The 27198-nt window shown below is 45.4% G+C and overlaps 2 protein-coding genes across 4 annotated transcripts in view; one reads left to right on the top strand and one right to left on the bottom strand.

Moving 5' to 3' along the window:
• The window catches only part of LOC135900479 (fatty-acid amide hydrolase 2-A-like), a 143224-nt gene that overhangs the window by 76104 nt on the left and 39922 nt on the right, over positions 1-27198 (top strand). The window lies entirely within an intron of this gene.
• The window catches only part of LOC135900481 (BEN domain-containing protein 5-like), a 51742-nt gene that overhangs the window by 8842 nt on the left and 15702 nt on the right, over positions 1-27198 (bottom strand). The window contains exon 4 of the mRNA XM_065429968.2: positions 8976-9013. Within this exon, the coding sequence (XP_065286040.1) occupies positions 8976-9013 (38 nt within the window). The remainder of the gene's footprint in view (positions 1-8975; positions 9014-27198) is intronic.

The following is a 27198-nucleotide window of genomic DNA, read 5'->3' as shown; positions in this document are numbered from 1 at the left end:
ACTATCATAAATCAGGTGATAGAGAAATGTTCAGAATATAACCAACACTTACATATGGCTTTCATTGATTACGAGAAAGTGTTTCATTAAGTAGAAACCTCAGCAGTCATGGAGGCATTACGGAATCAGGATGTAGACGAGCCATATGTAAAAATACTGAAAGATATCTATAGCGGCTCAATAAAGAAAGCAACAAAATCCAATAAAGAAAGGCATCAGACAGGGAGATAGGATCTCTCGAATGCTATTCACTGGGTATTTACAGGAGGTATTCAGAGACCTGGATTGAGAAGAATTGGGGATAAGAGTAACTTGCGATTCGCTGATGATATTGCCTTGCTTAGTAACTCAGGGGACCAATTGCAATGCATGCTCAATGAACTGTAGAGGCAAAGCAGAAGGGTGGGTCTAAAAATTATTCTGCAGAAAACTAAAGTAATGTTTAACAGTCTCGGAAGAGAACAGCAGTTTACGATAGGTAGTGAGGCATTGGAAGGGGTAAGGGAATACATCTACTTAGGACAGGTAGTGACTGCGGGTCCGGATCGTGAGACTGAAATAATCAGAAGAACAAGAACGGGCTGGGGTGCATTTGTCAGGCATTCTCAGATCATGAACAGCAGGTTGCCATTATCCCTCAAGAGAAAAGTGTATAACAGCTGTGTCTTACCAGTACTGACGTACGGGGCAGAAACCTGGAGACTTACGAAAAGGGTTCTACTTAAATTGAGGACGACGCAAAGAGCTATGGAAGGAAAACCGATGGGTGTAACATTAAGGGATAAGAAAAGAGCAGATCGGGTGAGGGAACAAACACGAGTTAATGACATCTTAGTTGAAATCAAGAAAAAGAAATGGGCATGGGCAGGACATGTAATGAGGAGGGAAGATAACTGATGGTCATCAAGGGTTACAGACTGGATTCCAAGGGAAGGGAAGCCTAGCAGGGGGCGGCAGAAAGTTAGGTGGGCAGATGAGATTCAGAAGTTTGCAGGGACAACATGGCCACAATTAGGACATGACCGGTGTAGTTGGAGAAGTATGGGAGAGGCCTTTGCCCTGCAGTGGGTGTAGCCAGGCTGATGATGATGATGAAAGGAAAATACAAACTCGATGTGGACTGTTTCAGTACCATTTCAGAAACCTCGCAATACTTATTTCATGCCAAGGAAAGACTTAGTTTACGAAAAAATTGCATCTGGAGGGTACGAATACCTTTATTGCAATTTAAATCTCCTGCTGCCAAACAGGGAGTGGTGATGTAGCATCCACCATCACCGGCCTTTGTGGCCACCGGTAGAGTGTACATACTAGAATATGGTTGAGTGGTTGAGTGGCTGGGGCAACGTATGCTTTGCAGTGAGGCGAGCGATGACGGAAAATACTGTGGTGGCGCTGCGATCGATGTGGATTGGGCCGCATCAAGGTTGCACCATTGGAAACTGCTGACGATACTACTTGAAAGGTTCATTAGTACTACGTCGTGTGCTGTTATATGCGTTCAGACTGCTCAAACGGTATTTATAAATCGATACGACATGCATATATGTCTTAGGAATAGATGCCTTTCTTTCTCTTCTTTACATCACTTCATTTTTTTTAATGCCGCGCGGTGATTGCGCATGCATTCCGGCCGCAGTGTCTGCTTTTATTCTACTATGTTATTGTACGGTTCTCCTTGGAGAACATATATTTTCTTGTTTTTGAAGCAGCATGTGTCTCTCGTATATTCTTGCGTACATAGTTTTTGACGTAGTAATTCTGCGGAAACCCGCAAGCTGGAGAGAAGTAATGAATAAAGGTAAAATTAGACATCCACCCGTTCTTAGCAATTGCTACAAAGGAAACCCATACGGATTCCTCGAAAGAAAAGCCTCAGAGTTGAAGAAAAATTTGTCCTAGTCCGGGACTCGAACCTGGGACCACCGCCTTTCCGGGGCAGCCGCTCTACCATCTGAGCTAACCAGGCGGCTAGCAGATGGCAGGGCGAAGTCGAATTTGCCGACAACACGAAGCAAAGGCAAGTGTTTGACGTAGTAATTCTGCGGAAACCCGCAAGGTGGAGAGAAGTAATGAATAAAGGGAAAATCAGACATCCACCCATTCGTAGCAATTGCTACAAAGGAAACCCATACGGATTCCTCGAAAGAAAAGCCTCAGAGTTGAAGAAAAATTCGTCCTGGTCTGGGACTCAAACCCGGGACCACCGCCTTTCCGGGGCAGCCGCTCTACCATCTGAGCTACCACCTGGTAATGCTATGAACTACAAACTAATTGCTATGAACGGGTGGATGTCTGATTTTCCCTTTATTCATTACCTCTCCACCTTGCGGGTTTCCGCATAATTACTACGTCAAACACTTGCCTTTGCTTCGTGTTGTCGACAAATTCGACTTCGCCCTGCCATCTGCTAGCCGCCTGGTTAGCTCAGATGGTAGAGCGGCTGCCCCGGAAAGGCGATGGTCCCAGGTTCGAGTCCCGGACCAGGAGGACCAGGACGAACTTTTCTTCAACTCTGAGGCTTTTCTTTTGAGGAATCCGTATGGGTTTCCTTTGTAGCAATTGCTACGAACGGGTGGATGTCTGATTTTCCCTTTATTCGTATATAGTTTTTGATCAATAGGTGTTGTAAAACACAAAAAGAAAAAAAAAACATATGTAAACTTCCTACTTGCTGCATCAAGCAAATAAAACTTATCTGCCCCATCCAGCACCCTGTACTCAAATTTATGGGAAGTATTCTTATAGAAAAAGAAAAAAAGAAAGCTGTAGTGCAACATTCTATTTATGTTTCCCTCTTCCTCGTGCAACAGAATGCGGAGTAATCACTATGGGTTCTTTTGTTGTGGTTGGACGTCAGGTGCCAAAAACAGTTGTAAGCAGCGATTATATATGCTAATCTTTGGCCCGAAAACCATGTGACATATTCTGTCCAGTCCATGCTTAACAACAACAACAAAAAAGAAGAATAAAATCATCGCGGTAGCCTATAATTAGTGGCTACATAGTGGATATGGCGTTGCGCTGCTAAATTCAAGCTCATGGGTTGAAACCAGGTCATGGAATTTGATGGGAACGATATGGAAAAATACTTGTGCACTTCTTTTGACATGCACGCTAGAGGACCCCAGGTTGTGAGAACTGAACAGGGTGCTTCATAATTTTATTGCCAGAAGTAAAAGCCAGAATTTGTTTTAAAAAAAGAACAAAGAAAAGTTAGCTGCATCCTTTGGCTTTTACAGCGAAGCTGTTAGGGGCTACTTTCCCCAATATCGTGTCCTTGTGTAGCAAAAAATTTCAAAGATACTGCAATGCCGGGCCGACCCGTGGGGGAGGTGACGCAGGCTTAGTTAAGCACTTCCCATATGCGAGTCGATCACAAAGATAGCGCAATACCAGGCCAACGCGCGATGGAGGTGAAGAAGGCGTTAAGCACTTCCCATACGTGAGCCGAGCCCAAAGATAGTGCAATGCAGGGCCGATCTGCAGCGGAGGTGCAGTTTGCCATTAAGGGGCCCACATACACAGCTTTGCCGGTCATTTTTCTTCAAAGAGTGGAAAGGCACTGAGTTTTTTCTAGGGTCTTATATTTGATGCCTAAATGTAATGATGTTCCGGACTGTATGCCCGCTCAATAAAGCAGCTTCTGTATTATAAACGGCTGCTTTCAGTTATTCGGTGCACTATCATAAAGACGATAATGAAGCAACTAAAATAACTGCATGCCTCACATACGCGTCAAGATATTTGCAGATCTGTTGTGTTCGTTGAAGAAATGTGTAGTACCACATTGGGCACCCAATCGTAATGAGTTGCAGGCATTACTGTAAAAAAATATGTTTTCCTTGCCTGAATCAAGTTAGCAGATTTACAAGCTGCCCGAAAATGGGGTGTATATATTGAATGACAGCTGGGAACTTGTTCAGCAGAACCGATTAGCACCTGTGCGTTAATTGTCCCAGAAAGTGGTGTGCCTCTGTGCAACAGCCATGACTTTCCAGCAACAAAATCATTCAGAACAAGAGTCCACACTTGAATCTAACCCTCACCTTCGAGACTCCAAAACTGCTGTTACGCATTAAATTGAAACGGAACCGGCTATTTAATATTCTGTAATAGTGAATTTTGAAGTCGAATATGATCTGAACAGCAAATACCATTCGATTAAACTATATGTTTCTACTTCATTTCACCTGCTGGCACGTTGAAGGAGATCACTAGACAAGCCACAGAAGTTGCATTGATAAAGGCTTCCCGATCTCCTCGATTCAACGTGAGCACATAGGCAATATTCTTTCCCTAACACTGTTGTTCATGTTAATGTAGGATAAGTGCCTTGATTTTTTTTTCTCGGAAAGTCGATTTGTTCACCTCGGGCTGTTGCAGCTTTTAAAAGAAACAAGCTTATTCCGGTCGGGAGTTCTCACTTTTTCAATCAGTGCACTTTGAATATTTGAAAATTTTTCTCTTACACGTATGTCGTGCATATATATGTCTATATATCCTTAGATTTACCTAGAAGTGCATTGGTGTTCACCTTTTCTTGCCACATAGTTAACATAGTTTATTTCACTATAATGTTATCTTTGATCATTGTACCTGATCAATATTCCACCAACAAGAAGCATGTAAAACGACACCGTATCAATAAAATTCTCCCATGTAGCTTCATGTTGCAGATAGGTGACTTCTGTGGCAAAAATTGTGTTGCTTTTAGAAAACAGTTACAAATAGCAGTTCACCTGGTTAAAACTACAATCAGCACCGGCTGACAAGAGTTGCAAGCACCCCAAAGTACAATCATAAAATATTTTGCTGCAGAGACTTTTTGAAGAAAAGCTTGTTGTGTGCCAGCATCCGCGCAACAAACGCTCGCTCGCTAGCAGTCGACGTACTGGACACCGACAGCAAAATTGAAGGTGTCATGTTGTATGACCCATGGCTCAAATATGTCAACATAGCAAAAATGTGTTAATATAAATTTGCGGTTGAAATAAAGCACCGTTATAAGAGCGTACCAGCATAAACAGTCTCAGTGCCTGCAGTGAAATTACATTGAATGTGCTATGAAGCACGTCTCCACCCCAACCCAGTTCGCTCACAGCGCCCTCACACTATGTTGCCACATGCGGCACCTCAGCTGGAGAGCACTGTTCAGCCCACGCGACCATTGTATAGTCCACTCTACTTCCGGTGAGTAAAATAGCGCCTGACAGAGGGTAGTACGGTGTTTAGCAGAAAATGCAAATGCTCGGTCATGGAGAAACTGAGCCACAGCAGAGCAGTAGATTCGCCGCTGAAGCTACTTGTGGTGAAGTGGCGTGGACATTGTGGGCGTCCCGTGGCATCACTACTTGCAGATTGTGCAAGTTTCGATAGCCAGGAAAACCAGCGCAGCACTACATGATAATTAAACTACCGAAACACGCAAGCGCGGCCAGCACAGAGTTGAGCGAAAACGAAACCTTTCAACCACCCGCATCGTTGTCAAGGGTTTCAATCAGTTCTTTTTTTCTAATAATAATATAGAACTTGACAAGCAGCACTTTCTTCTTATAGCGCAACACAATGATGTTTTTATAATGAATGGTTGATTACTAGTGACTGAATTTAAATGAGGAGTGCCATCGTCATCATACAAGTACTTGAATGTCCTGGGGAAGTCTCTAATCGTGCCCTGCATTTACCTCAATTGCTCTATTACTAACTCTCTGTTCATGATAATATTGACACCTTAAAATTCTCATCATTATTCTATCAGTTTAGCTTGACTGAATAGTTTCCTTTAGTGTTCCTTTAAGTATCCGTTGAATCCATGTTAAATATTTTCTTTTGCTAAATATGCTTAGCCTGCTCTTTTGTAACCTGTAAAGCTTGCAATTAACAAAGTGTTCTGTATAACAAATGATTTTGAAGCATTCAACAAAGGAATTCTACTGATATCACCTTACTTCTGGTGAAATACTGAACATGTTCATATGTAACGTGCTAACCGAATGGTCTATCACTGAAACATCACAAAACTATTTGCCCTGTTAGAGCATGAGAAGCTCACTTAAAAGAAATGCTAACAGCAATCTGTGCTTAAAGAGGGCCCTGAAGTACCTATCTAAGTAAATCAGAGAATGATTTCACTATTAGGCTCTATAGCTTCACAAATCTCCTGCCTCAGAAATTTATCGCATCCTTCAAGTAAAAGAGGAGTTACCAGTGCTCCTCTAAAAGAGGAGCACTGGTATAGAAGCATTTTCTCTATCCTTGCATCACCACAAGCACTCTGGAAGCTGTAAAGGGGTTATGAAAAGGGGGCAAGGCAATGCCCAAAAGTCATAATGCCGCACGCCACAGCCTTTGTTTCATTTTTTTCTTTGAACTGGTTAAGACGTGTGCAGCCATGGCACATGGTAGCACCCTGTGGCGTCTGCGGTACCTACACAATGCAGCAGATCTAATGCACAACTGTTGTGCAGGAGGATGTGCTTACGCACTCCAATCTGGCCGAGCTATGCGAGTATTTTCTGTGGAAATTTTGCTGTGCATCAGCTTGTGTATTTCAGATATAAATTAGCTAAATACAAGGCAATCTCTGCCAAAGCATTTAGCTTGTGAGGTGCTTAAGAAAAGCTGAGTGTGTCAGCAAGCATACCGTTAATTTTGGAGATGATATGCATCGGGAAGCACTGTCACAGCGAGCTCGGTAAGAGACTAGTGACTGACTCGGGCACATAGTGTGCCCGAGTCAGTCATCAGTTTGGAGCACGCCTATAGACAGCCAGATGCTGCCTTGCATGAATGCAGTAAAAAACAGAACATTAGGCAGATGATCATAGATCCAGACTAGAATAATAAATATAACTTTTTTTTTGCTTTTTGATATCGTAGTTATGCATACTTTTATTTCACTAAAGCAACAATAATACTATTACTGAGTACGCTCTCATGATTAAGAAATCAGCCAATACCTGTTTGGCCTGCTTGCTGCCCTTTGCTTTGCAGTTGGTGATGACATGCCAAGCAATTTTTGCCCATTTTTGACACAAAATTGCTAATTGCCTGCTGCATGTATAAAGTGCAATATCTGACTCACACGCTAACAGCAGCCTACAAGGCAGCAGCGTTTTCTAACTATGTTAAAAAATTGTTGCAGGAGCAAGCTGGGCAGAGATCTTGTACACATTATGAAAATGAATGAAGATTTCCTATAGCAGACAGAAGGTCCCCGTGCATTAGCTATAAGTGCAAAGACTAAATTTATTATGCAATGCACTACATTTAGGCACCAGATTTCCTGTCACCATTTTTTGAAAGATCTAAGGCATTCAAAGGGACACGAAACCCAGTAGAACAGAGAAAGGACATTAGGAGAATAAAGGCACCGGTCTTCAATTAGTTTGTAGTTCACTGCAATGATAGTGCACGTTTAAAGCACTGGTTGACAAAAGTGGCAGACTCCTACTTATGCAGTAAAGTTTATCTACCAGTTTGCATATTTCTTCTTTGTTCTTTCCCTAGAAAACAGAGACATGTCTCATACATCAGCCATTACAAACAGCGCAGCTTTCGACACTTTTTCTTTGAGATGTTGTGTGTGCTGACAGAAAGAAGTAGGTGCAACACAGCATAGAAAACCAGAAAGCTCGGAACACCACAGCTTGTCAAAACTGTTTTATGGTGGAGAATTTTGCATTACATAGAAATAACTAGCTATGTATGTCGGTGCTTAGCTTGAGGTATGAGAGTGCAACAGAGGTACAAAAAAGGAAGTCAACATAATTTTGTACATGAATCTGTACATGTAGACATTCATCCACCATAAAGGAGAGCAGGCTAAAGTGCAGATTTCTCAATGCAACTTACGAGGCACATTTCAATCCCTAAACATGACACACATTTTCCGTAGCACAAAAGTTGCAAGTTTCTGCAAATGTTGACACTAGCACCCTTGTGGCCAAAAGAGATCAGACCACCTGCAGAATCATTGCATGCAAATGGTCCCTATTTGCACCTTATGACCTCTATGGGTGTCCATGAGGTTTAGGCACCTTTCACTTTTGAATGTAGTGACATATGACACAAAAATTAAAAGTGCACCATGGCGCTGCCTTCTGTACATGGCAGAACAAGGTACAGGGAGCAGGTAAAAATTGTACTTGCCACAGGCCAAAAAGCAAAGGCCTTGTGCATAAAGAAAAATGAGATGCTTGGTAGTTTACTAAGAATAATTTGTTCTGCAGCTACACTAACAACATTCTAGCTTTAAGATTCCTATTTATTCATGCATAGTTCAGCATTTGGTCATTCTTGTGAACTGAACAGCTAAGCCAAACACATTTTCAAGATTTCATCACATTCCTCTTAAGAACATCTCGAGTGCTAAAGGTCCACTACTAGATTTATCTCAAGAAATATCCCACAGTGTTCTGCATGGGCCTAGTTTTGAAGAGCTAAAAACTGCCTTTTTGGAAATGCAGCAAAATGTATGGCTCTCTGCTGGCAAGAGAAAAAGCCTATGCTCTATAGCATACCAACAAACTGCACTTACTTTTCTTAGCAGCAGTTTTTTTTTCAATAAAGTTATTAGAGTTCCCCGAAGCCTACTGTTGTAAATCTTTGGCTTGTAAAGTCGAGATGAACTGAGTCACTCCTGCCAGCTATTAAAATTATGAGGTATTAAAGTTATGCGAAAACCACAATATGGTTAGAGGCACGCTGTAGTGAGGGACTCACGATTAACGTTCACTAAATGGGGTTCTTACTGTGCACCTAAATTTGAGTACACAGGAGCTTTTGCATTTCACCCTCCTCGAAATGCAACTGTAGTGGCCTGGTATCGCACAATGTCTTCGAGCTTACCAGCTCAACACCTTAGCTACAAAGGCCAGCTTGCACACAAGCAAAAAGATCACAATTTTAATCATTAAAATGACTGGGCCACTTTAGTTACTCTTATACATGCAGAAAGAGACTGTACATACCTTGCAACAATGATGGCAACGTGCTGTGAGCAAGGATTCTAAGGAGAAATACAAGTAACATTATTACCACCACATATATGTTTTGCTTGTTCCCCTAGACCATTCACAAAAAGAACTGGTTAAACAAATAAATATGACAGTTGCCAGTCATGTGTTCAGAAAGAAGCTAAAAATTGCACAAATTGTTGGGTTTCACGTGCCGATACCACCACGACAAGATTATTAGGCACGCTATAGTGGGGAACTCCAGATTAATCTTTACTGCTGCTTTTTTTTTTAACGTGAACCTAAATCTAATTACGCAGGCATCTCTGCATTTCGCCCCATTCGAAGTACACCCAACATGACCAGCAACTGCACCTGTGCCCTCCTGCCCAGCAGTGGAATGCCTTAGCTACTAAGCCACCATGGCAAGTCCATCCTAAATTAAATTGACATGTGTACTTGTGTGCTTTTCACCGTCTAACTAATGTTATCGCTCAGCGCAGGACGTGCTCGCATGTATCAAAAGTTTCTCGAATGTTATCGATGGTTCTTTCTGCTGTCTCTTGTTACCAAAGCTTGTGTGATCTGACTGCATGTGCGACGCGAATTGTGTACAACTTTCTGGAAGACACGCGGGCACCAGTGATTACTCTGGAACCTTCGATGGCTTATGTATAAAAGCCGACACGCTTGACCGGCAGAGCAGATTTTGGCGATCGCCGACGGTGCTTACCGCTATCGCTGTGCTTTGAGCGTAAATTGCTTTTGTGGCCCCAAGTTCACCCAATAAAAGTCAGTTTCATCATTCACAAATTTGCCGCAGTACTATTCACCGTCACTACTACCTGACAATATACACATTTTTGCAAGCGAAAGAGCAGCACAAGTGCAAGCAGTGATGCACCTTTTTCTCCCGCAAGAGATATACACCTGCCCGCATGCAACCACACCAATTTTTACGGATATTGCTATAGCTGTTTCATTACAATATCATGGGCAGTCTTCGCTAAATCGTTGCCAAGACTGTGTACAGTGTCAATATTTTGCAGCTTCTTTCTACCTTTGACACAGGTAGAGAAATTTCATTAAAATGCATTCAGAGAATCCAAGTTCGGAGTGGTCTCGAAAGTGGACTGGACGTATGGTCAACATCAGAAAATGTCAGATAAATTATTCCTCTAGTTTGCAGAAGAGTGCGAGCAATTTTCATCACCTACATCAACAAGCCGAGTTTCTCTCAATCGCTACTTTGCAAGCCACCAGGCAACAATGAAAATTTAGCATTTTGCCCTACCAAGGCAAACCGCAAAAGAGAAATATAAGTCTGTGCAGCCCACCTCTGAATGTTATGCGATGAATACTAACAGGTTACTGTGCAGAATGCGGAGTAGAAGATCTCAATGGTGAAACGACAGGCTATAGCCTATCGTATATGCAAGACGAAAAGCCGCCACGCTATGTAACCAATGCTCTAGCTGAATGTCAAAAGCTTGCACATAATTTAAAATGGCCCCTAAACAACCTCCAAACTTTTTTAAACATTTCAAGTAAACACGCGCATTGAGTTCAGAATGCTGTCATGATCAATGGTGCCAAACGCAGCAGCACTACAAGCCACAAAATAAAAACACGATCCTGTGCTCCTCTTTGACGCCTTTCCGGTATCCCCAGCGTTTGTCATGATGTCAACAGGGTGCATCTGGTGATGTCACCAGGAGGACACTGTAAACTCGTCAAGCAAGAACCTACAACTTCCAGTTAGTCTGCTAGCAGGTATGCGCACTCCCTGCTCTTGCTCCTTCTTTCACTCGCTTGCGCACACATGCAAATTTGTATCTACAGCCCACGACGCTTGTGCCAAATTGCTCGTGTTCCAACACATTTGTGCTTAGCGGTCTGACTAGCTGCACTAACGAGAGTCTGACAGTGTTTTGCGATGGCTAGAAGGAAACCGTCTGCAGTGCCTGGCTGCAAGAGCGCCGACTGGAAAAACGAAATGACACGACACCGGCTGCCTCATGATTACACCTTGTGCAATGCTTGGCTTGAGTGCTTTGGAGCTGCTTCAGTGAGTTAACCAAGTAACACTGTAATGAATGCACATTTTGCTCACCTATGCAACTCTCCTATTTGGCAAATGTCACTTAATTTTAAGAAAACCGTATCAATGACTTTTTCGAATAAAAAACAACCATTACAATTTACATATTTTAATGAAGCGCACAAGCTTGCAAGCGTCCACACGTTTAAATACCTTGGTGTTACTTTCTCCCCTGATCTAAAATGGCATGCTCACATTAACTGTATAACCAACAAGGCGTTGAGAAAACTGGGTTTTCTTAAAAGAACCTTACGAGATGCAACTAAAGAATGTAAATTAACAGCATACAGATCACTAATAAGGCCTCTACTTGAATACGCGTCGGTAGTGTGGTCGCCACATCATTCCAAAGACATAGACATGCTTGAGTCTATTCAGAAAAAGGCCATAAGGTTTATATATAATCGTTATGACCGCCATTTCTCACCGACATCACATGCGAGCAAGCTACTGCTAAAGCCACTGGCCCATAGACGTACTTGTGACCGTGTTGTTCTGCTACATAAAATTGCTCATGGGAAAACTTATGTCAATGCACCTATTGTTTTCACTAACCCTTCTTCTCGGCCCACCAGAAGAAGTCATCATCTTAACATTGTTCCTTTGAATGCAACGATTGATCGTTTTAGGTCTTCCTTCTTTCCGCATACAATTGTGATTTGGAATGGCCTTGAGGGGTCCTTGCGCGAGTTACCAAGTGATGTATTTGCCAACCTATTACCTAATCATGTTCATTAATCAACTAGCTATTCCTGATATTGTTTTTTTTTCAATTGCTTGTTTTCTTTTTGCCACTCAAATGTATTCTTCAACTGATTGACATATGTATGCACTCACTCCTGCAATATCTTGCTATGCAAGATGGCAGTATATGTAAATAAATAAATAAATAAATAAATAAATAAATAAATTTGCTTGCCGAGCTACAGGAATGCATAGTACACCACCTCGAGGACATAAGGATTCGGATATATGCTCAGGAAATATTGCTGCCGTATATTACACTCGTCGTTTCCTTTGCAACGACTTCCATCACCTCTCTGCAGCAAACATTCAGCTCAGCGTTTGTACATGCCACATACAGACTGCACACACACCTGCACTGATGATGCCATTGGCGCAGAACGAGCTTAACAGCCAGTGGGCGAAAACAGCAGAACATAGCAACCTATATCATCACCACGATCTGGGGAAGGCGGCGATGGCAGCTGTTCATTTCCAGTGGAGGTGCTTCAGCACGAGGTGTCACCATACGAATCAATTATATTGGCGAGCTTTTCTAAATGTGAGCGCAATGCAGGGTCTATAGCAGCACGCTTCGCAGGATGTGGGCTAGCATGAAAGCAAGAGCGGGTAGCCAAGAAGTTCGGAGCCGTGACAACCGGAAGTGTACAGAATTTTGAAAGTGTGTTGGTGATGACATATGTGACATTTGGAAGCACTCGGCAAGGAGGAGACCAGCCAACAGAGAGCAGCAAAGGAAACAGTGAAATGACTGAGGGCTGCCTCTTGATCACTAAACGGATTTGACTCCGTGTTTACAGCAGCTGACTTTGGGGGGGTGAGGGGGTGGCTGACCCCCCTGGGAGATGCCAAAGCCCCCCCCACACACACACCTAAAGCACTTTTTCCTCTACCTTTCCACTCGAAATTTTACTGGGGCTAATAGCTTACTACATCATTGTTGGCGCAGACGTGCACGGCTTTTAATTCATTGTTTCACTTTATTTCTGCAAATCCTGACAATAGGAGGACATGCGTATTAGAAGCTGAAAGCATATTTAGCACCAGCAAGCAAGGACGGGAGGGAGACAACACCACAACGCGCATTGTGGTGCGGTCTCCCTCCCGTCCTTGCTTGCTGGCGCTAAACATGCTTTCAGTTTACCAACCCGCCCAACAAATGGCAATGCTGAAAAGTCTTAGAAACATTAGCAGCGGCTGTGTCATTTGGATTTTTTCACTTCAACATTTTTTTTAAGTTTCCACTGTAAACAGCATGCACACACACAATATATTTAAATATACATGCAGGACAAAGTTCATTATATTTTTGAACGAGATGGAAGTAGCCAATTAAGAGTTATTTCTAAAAATATGGATAGCCTATGCCTAGAGAATGAACAGGTTGCTGAATGTTCACCATGTTTCAAATTGCTTTGGGTGCTTTTTTTTACCATGAAAAAAAAAAAAAACACCCAAGGACTTCAGTGACCCCTTCAGCAGTCTTTTATTAACGGTGCGTGAAATGCCCGTAAATGTTGTGTTTCTCAGTATTTGCTTCTCTTTCCAGTAAGCAATGCTAACGACTCAAGAAAAAATAACATTTCTAATAATTTACAACATTTATTAGGGATGAAAAACATCATCAGCAGCATGCAAAGATCATAAATATATACAGGGTGTCCCAATTAATTATCACACACCAAGATTTAAAAAGAACAATGCATTACTCAATGATAACCTAGTGCATATTGTTTACAGTACAGTGGAGTAGCTGCCATTAATTTTCTTGTTACTGAGATTTAATTAGGTAATCGTAACTAATTACCTAACTTGAGACGTACTATCCTCATTATCAATATGTCAATGAGCCCATTTGAAGGGATGAGGCATTTGAAGGGATAGCCAAGGGACATCTAACTGCGGTATTTTCAGCGACATACTAATTGTATACTTATTTTTTTCCCAACTGGTAAAAAAACTCGGCGAAATATAGAGAATACCACCTGACTGTGCTCCCACCTGGATCATAAAGCAGCGCCCTTGAACAGGCTCTCTCTGAGTTATCCAGAACAAAATAAAGGAAAACACTGTGATCGAGCTGGTGCCTTATCTGCCGCACCCTGGCCGAAGCAACATGTCGCATTTGGTGTCAGTTGGAAACAAGCTGTGATAGCTGTTGTCTTACCATACATAAAGTGGCCCTTATTTTTTTCCCTTCACAAAATCTATCACCACAAAAGCGAATTGACAACGTCAGTGCAAATGATTAAAGGTGCGTTTTGTTTCGTCCCAGTTGCCATGCGTTTCTCTAACGAGCAGAAGGTAAACATGATCCTTGTCTTGGGATCTGCAAATAGCAACAAGAGGAACACCGCAAATAAATGTATCAGTCTACGAAGTGTGGTGATAGACCAAATGCATCGACCATCATCAGAAATCATGAAAACTTAAGACAAACCAGCATCTTCAAGAAACAGCGGTGGAAGACTCTGTCTTTAAGTCCTAGTCTACGCACGGATGTTCTAACATTTACAGCGTCAAATCCTCATGCAAGCGTGCAGGATGTGACTGCCCATGTACCAATTTCCAAGTCATCAGTTCGAAAAATTTCTAAATGACAGCCTTTCACCTGTGCTACCTAATCAGCACCAACGCTTAGAAGATAGGGACCTGTAGAATCATCTCAGATTTCTCTAATTGGGTCCTCACAAAAGCTGATGAGTCACTGGAGTTTTTGAGCAACATCATGTACACAAAGCCAATTTTCACAGAAACGCCTAGGTAAATTAGCATAATGCATAATACACACTATTGAAGGGACTCTAATCAACACTGGGTAAAGCGCAATCGGCACAGTACTAGTGGCCGCTCATATGTGTGGTTTGGAATTTATGCCGGTGCTATAATCGGTCCCATCTTCTTTGATCACACATTGACTGGCCAGCTTTACATGAACGAAATCCTTGAAGGAGTGGTGGATGAGTTTCCCAGCGAAGTCCCGCTGTCATGTCTTCTACTTCTGTGGTATCAGCACACAGCAGCAGCCAAGCACGAAACTAGCTGGATGCAACTTTTTATGTGCAATAGATTGCAAGGCACGGGCCTGTAAATTGGCCGGCTAGGTCACCTGACCCCTCTCCATGCAATTTCTTTCTTTAGGGTTAGGCAAAAGATCTTGCTTAGATGATCGAGATGGACGTCAGATTTGTTCAAGGCAAGGATAATGGATGTCTGATGTAAAATTCTGCCGTCGGTCATCAAGAAAGTCCCTGAAGATGTGATAAAATGGACACAGTACTGCGTAGCTGCAGAAGGAGACCTATTTGAACACGTCCTCTCAGCTGATGTTCAACAGAGCTTACGAATTCATCGATAATAAGGGCACACTGAAATCTGATGTTTTTTTGGTCCATTTCCTTTTTCACTTTTTGTGCAGACATGTTGATTGCCAGTTCAGCTCACTTAGAAGTGGTATATTTACTTTCTTGAACGCATCGGTTTTGTCTTTTCTCTATACGTTAGTTGCTTCCTGGTCTGTTTATTTCGCATTTATTTTTTGACACGAGCCTGTTTTTGCAGCACGTAAACACTATCATGAAAAATAAAACGTTCCCTTTATTTGGTTTTGGTTCAAACAAAGTTTCTGGCACGAAATATAGCTTCACGTGCACCCTTTTGATGTGGTGCGAGCAATGCCCAGATTTTGAAACATTCTCTTCCTATTCCATTGCGTTCCGCATTTCATGAGTGGTCAGAGCAGCACATTGGCTGCATTATCAAGAGGCTTTTGTTATCAATGTGATCAGTCGGCCTTGAGAGACGGATATTAAGTGCAACATAGAAATGAGAGGAAGGAATAGCTGCGAAGCCATGAAACCTGCTTTTGGTGTGCCTTCCGTGCCACTATCAAGGTGATGCGCTCTCTCTTCGGGTTTGCGACAGGCAATGCGGTTGTTTTCAAGCAGCTTATTTGAGGGCGCTGCTTTATGATGCGGGTGGAAGAGCACTCACGTGGTATTTTTCATATTTTGTGAGGTTTCTTTATTGTACGCAATTAGTACGTCGCTCAAAACACCGCTTTAGAAGTCATATTGGGGTGCCTACAAATGCCTTATTGGCACTTTGAAAATTATAACAGTACTTCTCGAGTTAGATACTTTATTGCAATTACTGAAATAAATCTCAATAATGAAAGAATTACTGGCGGCTATTCCACTGTACTGGAAACAATGTGCCCTAGGTTTTCTTCGAGTAACGTAACTGCTCTTTTTTAAGTCTTGGTGCATGATAATTGGGGAACACTATATAAATCACTCAGTAACCAAAATGAGGTCAAGCCAGATTCACTAGAAATCAGAATCAAGAGCAGTCATGTGCAGCAGTGCTTATACTTGGACTCACAAAAAAAGCACAGAGAGAGAGAGAGGCTGCAGTTACTCTGGAAAGGCGAAGCAGTATTAGTGGTAGCCAAGTACGCGACAATTACACGAAGGAAGCATACACCACCGAGAGGCCTCGGGCTGTGAAACTGAGCTGTGACCTACTATGAGCTCTTGTATATACTCATATAATGCCGTCACTTCAGCGTTCAATTCTTCAAGGTCACACGATGTTTCTTCAAGTGCAAGAAATATATATATATATATATATATATATATATATATATATATATATATATATATATATATATATATATATATATATATATATATATATATATATATATATATATATATTGCACAAAGCTAGCACGTCCTCAATGTAGGATGTATACGATTCCCCGGGGAACTGGACGCACTCACCAAGCTTCTTCTTTGTGACCTCAGTGCGGACAGCGGAAACGCCGAAGATCTGACGAAGTTGCCGCGTGAACTTGTCCCAGTTGGGGAGATCAGGCTGATGGTTGCAAAACCAGGTTGTCGCAGCATCAGTGAGGTAGAAGGGGACATTGTGCAACTTCTGTGAGTTATCCCACTTATTGAAGTCGCCTGCCAAGTTGTAGTTTTGGAGCCATTCCCCGTCGTCATCTCCCCACATGCCAGCCAAGACTGGCGGGTCACGGTGGCAGTTGTGGATGGTCATGACGGATGGCGAAGGCTGTGCCGGGGTGGTAGTATCGGACGTGCAAGATTGTCTTGAGAAAGCATGGCAATAGGTGGTATGTGGCGACCTGACCGGAGCTCCAGTGAAAAGGCTGAGAGGTCGTGGGGAACGGAAAGCACCGTCCACCACTTATAAGGAACCATTTTCCAACCGAGCTCGAGCTACGACTAAGAACAAGCTGTGCGGCTGATGATGACAATTACAGATGAGGAATTTGTACAAGTGATGATGATGTGTAGAGATGAAGAAGAGTCAGTCATGGGTCACGCTCACAATATAACACATATATATTGCAAGCACTATTAACGTACTTCGTCGTTTTCATTTGTACATAGCCATCATCATCTTCCCTGCTCGACTTCTTCGCGCATGAGCTGGGACGTTGCCTTTTTTTGGAATAAACAGCGCTCGACAACTTGGTCGGTCTCGGTATTATAAAGTGGTGGAGGTGCTGGGTATCGATCCCAGTACGTCTCGCGTTCCTGTCCTCTCTGGAGCTACATTCCGGTCGCCGCCAGCGCCCAGCTAAGCCTACAACGATGGACACTTCCAACCCCGGCTCTTCCAGCGCCTCTAACCCTACCACACAGACCACCCCGCCTGCGGCGCCCTCATGGACTGTGACGAGCCTTCAGCGCGATCCCTCTGTCTTTGCGGGACTCCGCGGTGATGACTTTGACGATTGGAACGACCACTACGACCGTGTGACTTCTTGCAACAAATGGAACAACACCCAGAAATTGAGGCACATCGCATTCTACTTGACCGGTGTTGCAAAGACGTGGTATTTCAACCACGAACCCGACATCGCGGATTGGTTCACGTTTACCTCCAAGCTGCGGCAAATCTTCACTTCCTCGTCTGGCCTTGCAGAAGTCGCCAAACAGAAGCTGGAGACTCCAACTTCCACAGGAGTTTTATACCTCACTTACACCTCATACAAGAGGATGTCCTGGCTCTGTGCCGAGGTGCGAACCCTAGCATGACGGAAGCCGAACGCATTTGCCACATATTAAAAGGCATTGGGTCTGTCGTGTTCAACACCTTAATCGTGAAAAATCCGGCTTCTGTTCAAGACATCATTGCCAAGTCTCAACGCCTAGATGAGCTGCAGTCTATTCGTCTTCAACATGACAGCAGCGATCCTCAGGTTCCCCATTCTCGAGATCTGCGTGCTCTTATCCGCACCATCATCCACGAAGAGCTTCAAATAAAAGACCTAAGCCGTCCACTTGCTTCCTGCGCCCCAACCCCCACCTTTAACTTGCACCAGGTTGTCAAGCAAGAGTTGACAGCGATGAGTACACCCACGATGCCTCTTGCTCCGGTAGCGCGCCCCACACCTACCTACGCAGATGTTGCTTCGCTACCCACCCCTACTGTGACCTCCGTGCCTATTGACGTTTCCTATGACCATTTGGCTTCCATAGGAACCAGAGCACTTGCTGCGCCATCCTACCCTTAGTGGCGTCCATCTCGTCCGGTTTGTTTTTACTGTGGTATACGTGGCCATATATCTCGCTTCTGCCGCCGTCGCCAGCAGGATGAATGACGAGGCTATGCTGAGCACGAAAGAGACCGCACTCGCCGTCCAGACGCCTACTATCCCAAATCCTACTCGTTCCTGCAACAGCGTTCTCCATCTCCTCCAGCTGCTCCCAATCTGCCTCATAGTTGCCGTTGGCTAGACGTTGTTCTCCTTCGCCTTACCGGCGCTTTACATCACTGCTTCACCCCACTTCCCATCTTGTCGACCAGCACTCGCAAAACTAACTGTTGCAGTCTTTGGAGGGGAAAGTGCTTCTTATCGGTCTTCAAAAATTTCACCTGTTCGCCTGGCCAATATGCTTTCTGTAACTGTCGAAGGTGTTCCCGCGTCAGCTCTCATCGATACCGGTGCCGCCATTTCTGTTCTTTGTAGTGATCTCTGTTCCCGGCTCCGGAAACTCAAAACGCCTTACCTTAGACCTATTTTGCATGGTGATAATAATGCATCATTCACCCCGAAGGTCAGTGTATATGCCATATGGCTCAATCGATGGCAAACGCCATCATATTGAGTTTCTCATCCTTCCAACATGTATCCATGAACTTATACTGGGTTGGGACTTCCTACATTCTGCTTCAGCCGTCATTTCATGTGGAGAGGAAGTTGTCCATATCACCGATACAGCGCTTGCACCTGTTACAGACTCTTCACTTCCATGCGTGAACTTGGCCATCGCTGCAGACTACGTCCTGCGTCCTGATCACGAAGACGTAGCCGTTACATCCAATCAGATCGCCGACGGAGACGCGCTAGTCGCCCCTTTTTCCTGCTGTACCTTTCACAGGATTCTCATAGCCACCTGTCTCGTCCAGTTTTCACGTGGCCGCGCCCTTCTGTCTGCTTGCAACCCGACCCCAGATTCAGTGATGCTGCCCAAAGGGATGACTGTGGCAACCCTCGCTGACACTCAACCTATCTCTATAGTTATGCTCTGCTCTTCCTCATCGCCAGCACCAACCTCAGGTTTGGATTCTTCTTTCCCTCCTCCAGCCGTTCTTGGTTCTGACCTAACAGCCGCAGAGACTGAAGCCTTACTGGCGGTCTTGGCAAAGCACAAAGCCTGTTTCGATAGCTGTTCCCCTGTGTTGAGCCGAACTTCAGCGGCTACACACCGCATTGAAACAGATGGTTCCGCTATAATATGACGACGCCCCTATCGTGTGTTGCCGTCCGAACACAAGATCACTGAACAACAGATTGCTGACATGCTTGCGCGGAAGATAATACGGCCTTCATCTAGCCCATGGGCTTCTTCTGTGGTTCTGGTAAAGAAAAAAAGATGGCTCCGTTCGCTTTTGCTTCAATTATCAAGCGCTCAATAAGATCACACGCAAGTACGCATATCCAATACCTCAAATTGATGACGCTTTGGACACACTACAAGGGGCGGAGTATCTCTCCAGCATTGATGTTCGATCAGGATATTGGCAAATTCCGATGAATAAGACTGACAAAGAAAATACCACATTCGCTACACCAGACGGACTTTATGAATTTAATGTGATGCCTTTTGGCCTTTGTAACGCTCCTGCCACATTTGAGCGCACAAAACACAACGTACTTCGTGGTCTAAAATGGAAGACCTGCCTCTGTTATCTGGACGATATTGTCATCTTTTCATCTGACTTCAGCCAACATCTTCATCGATTAGACGAAGTTGTCAAGTGCCTTGCAAATGCTGGTCTCCAGATCAATAAAAAAAAAATGCAAATTTGCAAGCAAGAGCATAGAAGTATTGGGCCATGTTGTCTCAAAAGATGGCATCCAGCCATCCAGCCAGACCCCGAAAAGATTAGTGCTGTTCTTCAGTTTCCTCGCCCCCAGCAACAGAAAGACCTACGCAGCTTCCTCGGCTTGGCGTCATATTTTCGTCGATTTATATGCAACTTCACTGCAATAGCAGCTCCTCTACACAAGCTACTGGTCACCGGTGCCTCTTTCACATGGACTAGCGACTGCGAGTCAGCTTTTCAAGCTCTTAAGCGACATCTTACTTCCGGACCAGTGCTTCGCCACTTCGATAATTGAGCCCCCACCATACTCCATACTGACGCAAGCGCACAAGGTATTCGCGTAGTACTTCTGCAACGTAATGCAGCCTCTAAAGAGCAAGTCATAGCAGATGCCAGCCGAACACTTTCTCCAGCTGAGCAGAACTACACCATTACAGAGCAAGAGTGCCTTGCTATCGTTTGGTCGATTCAGAAATTTCGCCCATACCTTTACGGCCGCCACTTCACCATCGTCACCGACCATCATGCTCTGTGTTGGCTGTCATCAATGAAAAACATGTCAGGATGCTTAGGACGCTGGATACTCCGCTTGCAGGAATATGACTTTACAATAACGTACAAGTCTGGACAAAGTCATCATGATGCAGACGCATTGTCTCGCTGCTCACTCTCGCTCTCTCCCGGTAACGCGCCGTCGTCTTCCACACCACGTCTTTCCAATGCTACGCCTGCCTCACACCAGCTCTCGATAACACCCCTGGACCAAGTTACACTTTCATCACGGTCTGATATTGTGTCACTTCAGCGGGCTGACTCCTATTGTTGAGCTCTCATGGATTGCCTTAGTGGATTCGCCAAACCACCCAACAGCCACTTGCGATGCCAACTTCGACAATTCTGCCTTCAAGATGGCATGCTGCGCTACGTCTACCACCCAACAGGTCATCGGTGGGTCCCAGTTCTGCCTCGCTGCCTTCGCCTGCGAGTATTAGAGGCACTTCACGACGATGTATCGGCTGGCCACTTAGGCTTCCACAAGACTTACGACCGCATCAAGACCCGCTGCTTCTGGCCAGGCCTATCCACAACGGTGGCCAAGTACACTGCCTCTTGTGCGTCATGTCAGCACCGCAAACGCTCGACATCCCCTGCTGCCGGTTTATTACAACCTCTCCCTTGCCCGGACGCACCTTTTGAATTTGATGGTGTTGATTTGTATGGCCCCTGGCTGTTGACACCCTCCGGTCACCGTTGGATTGTGACCTTGGTCGACCATTTAACAAGATATGCCGAGACTGCCCATCTGCGATCTGGTACCACTTCTGAGGTCGCCGACTTTTTCTTTTGCTCCATCGTCTTGTGCCATGGGGCTCCTCGTGTTTTTCTCAGTGACCGTGGCAAGGCGTTCATTTCCGAAGTTCTCGAGGAAGTTCTTCGGGCCGCTAATACCATCCACAAATCTACTTCAACCTATCATCCGTAAACCAACGGCCTTACTGAGCGCTTCCACCGTATGCTGTCTGACATGATTTCCATGTAGATCTGTCCTGACCACACTGACTGAGACAAAATTCTTCCTTTTGTGACATTCCCATATAATACTGCTATTCAACGAACTACCGGCTACAGGCCTTTCTTCCTTGTATATGCATGATCTCCTTCCATCATATTCGTCACTGACCAGTGCCGCCGGAATGCCGAAATTGTTCATGTCTCGTGGATAAAGCCCTTCACTCCCTGTTTAGATAACCTCTAATCTGCGGCCAGGCTGGCCACTTCCATAACGGGGGGAAGTTAGTGTAAGCACTATTAACGTACTTCGTCGTTTTCATTTGTACATAGCCATCATCATCTTCCCTGTTCTTCGACTTCTTTGCGCATGAGCTGGGATGTTGCCTTTTTGGGGAATAAACAGCGCTGGACAACTTGGTTGGTCTTGGTATTAAAATATATATATATTGTAACGAAGAAGCACCAGTTAGCCCGGTGCGTCTCCAGTGTATGAAATGTAATGAAGAAGTGCCATGCAGTCAGGCACATCACCAGCAGCTGGTATGCATGGGGCCATTTCTGGCTGTTCGCAGGGTTTTGACAACCGCACCGAGTTTGACCTCTCACTCCTTGTATACCCTATCAATAAACACCTCGACATTTGGTGGAGAGTGCGGGGTAAGACTCCATCAACACTTAGACTTTGAAGCCAAACCCTTCAACCATCTCGGCCCATGCCTGACGATTCAGCTCAACAAGCTGCAGTCACGGCACCAACTGTCATCTCTCCTGGCATGCAGCGTCAGCAGGATCCTGCTATTTTTGCGGGTACTGGTGATCAGGACGTCGAGGACTGGCTCGCCTTGTACGACAGAGACAATGCGCGCAACCACTGGGAGGATACGGCAAAGCTCAATAACGTAATTTTCTACTTGAGCAACATTGCACATTTGTGGTCCGACATCCGACATCCCACCATGGTTGGTGTTCAAGATCAACTTCATGGAAGTCTTTGGTCGTCCTGCTGCTCGCAAACTCCAGGCCAAACAACGCCTGCGCGGACGCACCCAGCAACCAGGTGAGAATTTCAGCAGCTATATCGAAGACGTCGTTAATCTGTGCAATAGAGTCGACACAACAATGCCGGAAGCTGACAAGATCAGATATATCCTCAAGGGAATTGAGGACGACACCTTTCATATGTCGGTCGCTCGAAACCCAACCACAGTGTCTGTCGTCAATGAACTGTGTCAGAGTTACGATGAACTTCAAAGGCAGCGAGTAGTCACACGACATCCATCCTCAGAATTCGCTGCTGTCTCAGGTATGATGCTAGATGTCGACGAGTTGCCTCTAATGCACCAGATAAAGAAATTTGTACGACAAGAAGTTGCTGGGCAGCTTTCCCTGGTGCCCTTTACGAATGTGCAACCATACTCTCTATTGACACGGGTTACAGAGCGCCATCAAGGAGCAAGTTGCCGAGTTCCTGCCAGCCGTTACTCAACCGCCTGCCATCGTGGCGCCCCTGTCATACACTGACGTCACTGCAAGGCCGCCCTTCGCTTCACGTCCACCTCTCCAAGCTGTTGTTTGACCGCCCCCGATTCCCTTCTCACCGCCTGCACTACAGCTACCATGTCAGCCAAATCCTTGGCGCAACGCGGACAACCGCCCAATTTGTTACCATTGTGGTATTCCGGGACACATTGCTCGCTTTTGTCGATGCCATATGCTGCATATTTATGATGACAATCGACCCGTGAGCACTTACGCCCCTCGACAGTTACAATCTCCTGTGCCGCCGGATGAAACCCCTGTTTTCAACCATGCTCATCGTTCCCCATCCTCACGCCGCTGCTTCATCTCACCGATGAGACGCCGGCCAAGCCCTCTACGTCAAGGAAACTAAGTGTCGCAGTTCCCGAGGTGAGAACTGTGTCCCCTTCGATTTGCCAAAGGCCTCGAAATAACCCCTGCAACGTCATTGAGGTATACGACGAAGGGATTCGAACATTCGCACTGGTCGATACGGGCTCAGCAATTTCGGTGTTATGCACAGGACTTTGCCAACGAATAGGAAACGTAACGACGTCACTTTCCGGAGTGTATTTGAGCACCGCAAGCGCACAGGCTGTCGAACCATTGGGAGCCTGCACTGCACGTGTTGTCAACAAGGAGACGCTTCATGTCATTGAATTCCTTGTGCTGCCATCCTGCTCCCATGATGTCATCCTAGGCTGGGATTTCCTTTTCTCAAACAATGCCATCATTGACTGTGCCCGTGCTGAGATGGAGTTGTCTTTTCTTGCCGATGCAGCCATGGACCAAGATCCTGCGACGTATACAAAAATGGTTGTGGCCGAAGTTACTGACATCCCTCCTCAGTCAGCCGCCGTTGTCTCTGTCTCTTGCGCATCAGCATGTGATGCAACCATGCTATTCATGCCATGTGACTTCTTCGTCTGTTGCTATTCCCTTTCATTGCCCTTTGCTGTCATCGCCCTCAGTGCTGGCCATGGTGTCATGTGTGTGTGCAATGCGTCTTTTCTGCCGATTACATTGCATCACGGAGAGTGCCTCGGTTACATGCAAACTGTGGATTCTTCAATGCTCTTCGATGCTCCCGATGATGCACATTTGACATCCCTCGCCGCCCTCGACAGTGCCAATCGACCGCTGTTGGAGTGCTTCCATCCGTCAATCTCCGACGATTTGGCAACCACACAACGCGCACAACTTCTCAGCTTGCTACGCGAATTTACCGCCTCCTTCGACTGCCATCAACATTATCTCGGCAGCACCACCACAGTATTGCACAGCATCGATGCTGGTTCGCACACCCAACTCCGGCAGCGTCCTTACCGTGTCTCAGCTTCTGAATGCCATGTCATCGACGAACAAGTGAGCGATATGCTTCGGCGTGACGTGATTCAGCCGTCCCATAGCCCATGGGCGTGACCTATCGTCCTCATAGAAAAGAAAAATGGTTCTATTCGCTTCTGCATAGATTACAGATGCCTTAACAAAATTACGCACAAAGACGTATACTACCGTGCATATATGATGCTCTTGACTGTTTGCAAGGTGCCGAGTTCTTTTCCCCTTTGGATTTGCGGTCTGGATATTGGCAATTCCCCATGACAGAGGTTGACCGCTTCGAAACCGCCTTTGTCACACCGGACAGATTATACGAATTTAATGTCATGCCATTCGGCCTATGTAATGTGCCCACTACTTTTGAGCATATGATGGACAGCATCTTCCGTGGTCTCAAGTGGCACACGTATTTGTGCTACCTAGATGATGTCGTTGTCTTCTCATCTGATTTCCCAGCTCACCTCCAACGACTAAGAGAGGTATTAAGCTGCTTTACAAAGGCTGGCCTGTAGCTTAACATAATAAAATGCTTCTCTGCTGCCCATAAGCTTACCATCTTAGGCCACGTCATATTCAAAGAAGGCATGCTTCCGGATCCTGCAAAACTTCGTACAGTTCTGGAGTTTCCCAAACCCACCAACCTGAAGACACTACGCAGTTTCTTCAGCCTCTGCTCCTGTTTTCGCTGCTTTGTGAAGAACTTCACTATGATCATTGCTCCTTTGAATCAACTGCTGGCTGGAGAAAACGCCCTATCCATCTGGTCAAAAGCATGCGATGATGCGTTCATGACCCTTCACCTCTATTTGCGATGTTACCCCTATTTTGCGACATTTTGACCCCGCTGCCCCAACTGAGGTCTATACAGATGCTAGTGGGGTTGGCCTTGCGGCGGTTCTTACCCAACGCAAATGTGGTCTTGAGGAATGCGTCGTTGCTTATGCTAGCTGCACGCTTACAAAGCCGGAGCTAGATTACTCTGTTACAGAAAAGGAGTGTTTAGCCATACTCTGGGCCCTTACGAAATTTCTGCCTTACTTATACAGCCACCAATTTGATGTAGTAACGGATTACCATGCGCTGTGCGGGCTCTCCTCATTGAAAGACCCATCTGGCTGCCTCGCACGCTGGGTGCTCTGTTTGCAAGAGTACGACATCCGGGTTGTGTACTGCTCTCGACACAAGCATACTGATGCCAACGCTCTCTCCCACTCACCCATTTCACCTCACGCACAGTCTTTGCCTACTCAACTTTGTCCTGTCAGCACTTGCCATCGATGACATGTGCCCTGAGCAGAGCATAGACCCGTGAATTTTTTCGCTTTTGGAGTTTCTCGCTGAGCCTGACACTGTTACAGCATCTAGGATGCTACGGCGGCAGGCGCATCGCTTTGTTGTTTGCGACCAACTCCTCTACCGTCGCAACTATCTCCCCGAGGGTCGGCAATGGCTCCTCGTAATACTGCATCATCTCCGGGCTGATTTATGCGCATCGTTTCACACTAACACCCAATGTGCGTACGATGGCGTGTTAAGGACCTACATCCGCCTTAGGGTCCGGTATTACTGGCCTGGCATGTACAAGTTCGTTCGCAAGTACGTCCGCTGCTTCTCGACTGCCAGCGTCGAAAGTCGATCCCTACTTCCACTGCTGCACTTTTGCAGCCACTTCCTTGTCCGTCCCATCCTTTTGATGGTGTTGGAATCGACCTTTGCAGTCCACGTCCTTGTACCAGAGCTGGCAACCGCTAGATTATCGTTGCAGTAGATCATCTCACACGCTATGCAGAAACTGCTGCCCTTCTATCTGCCACTGCCCAAGGCATTGGATCATTCATACTGCGGCTGTTTGTTCTTCGTCACGGAGCGCCCCGGAAACTTCTTAGTGATCGAAGCCGTGCTTTTCTATCTGAAGTCGCGACGTCGCTTCTGAAGGAGTGTCACATCATCCACAGGACCACTAGCGCATACCATCCAGAAACGGACGGGTTGACGGAGCGTTTCAACCGTACTCTTAGCGACACGCTTGCCATGTACGTCGCGTTCGACCATTCCAACTGGGACGCTGTGCTTCCGTTCGTCATGTTCGCCTGTAATACTGCCACTCAAGCCACCACTGGCTTTTCTGTTTTTCTTACTGTACGGCCGCGAACCTTCCTGCATCATCGATACCATTCTACCCTACCAGCCTGATTCATCAGAATCTGTTCCTGTCTCTTAAGATGCGCAGTATGCTGAAGAATGCGGACAACTGGCTCACTGTCTTACCAGCGCAGATCAGACACAATAGAAGCTTCGTCGTGGTGGCTCTGACCCCCCAAGCTTCCCTTCTGATTCATTGGTTTGGCTGTAGGTTCCACCTTTAGCTGTCGGCCTTTCTTCTAAACTGCTCCCACCATATCATGGAGCTTACTGTGTTAGCGCACAAACTTCTCCCGTGAACTATGTCGTCGAGCCTGTGTTACCGTCTTCTGATCAGCGCCGTCGCGGTCGCGAAACTTCATGTAGATCAGCTCAAGCCCTTCTACAATCCCTCTATGCTACCTTATGCTTAGATCGCCAGGATGGCGCCTATTTCTCCGGGGGACAAATGTAATGAAGAAGAAGTGCCGGTTAGCCCAGCGCACCTCCAGCATATGAAATGTAACGAAGGAG

The sequence above is a fragment of the Dermacentor albipictus genome, chromosome 5 (assembly GCF_038994185.2).
Source record: "Dermacentor albipictus isolate Rhodes 1998 colony chromosome 5, USDA_Dalb.pri_finalv2, whole genome shotgun sequence".
Lineage (NCBI taxonomy): Eukaryota > Metazoa > Arthropoda > Arachnida > Ixodida > Ixodidae > Dermacentor > Dermacentor albipictus.
The sequence above is the reverse complement of the archived record's forward strand: the minus strand, read 5'-3'. Positions and strand labels throughout refer to the sequence as shown.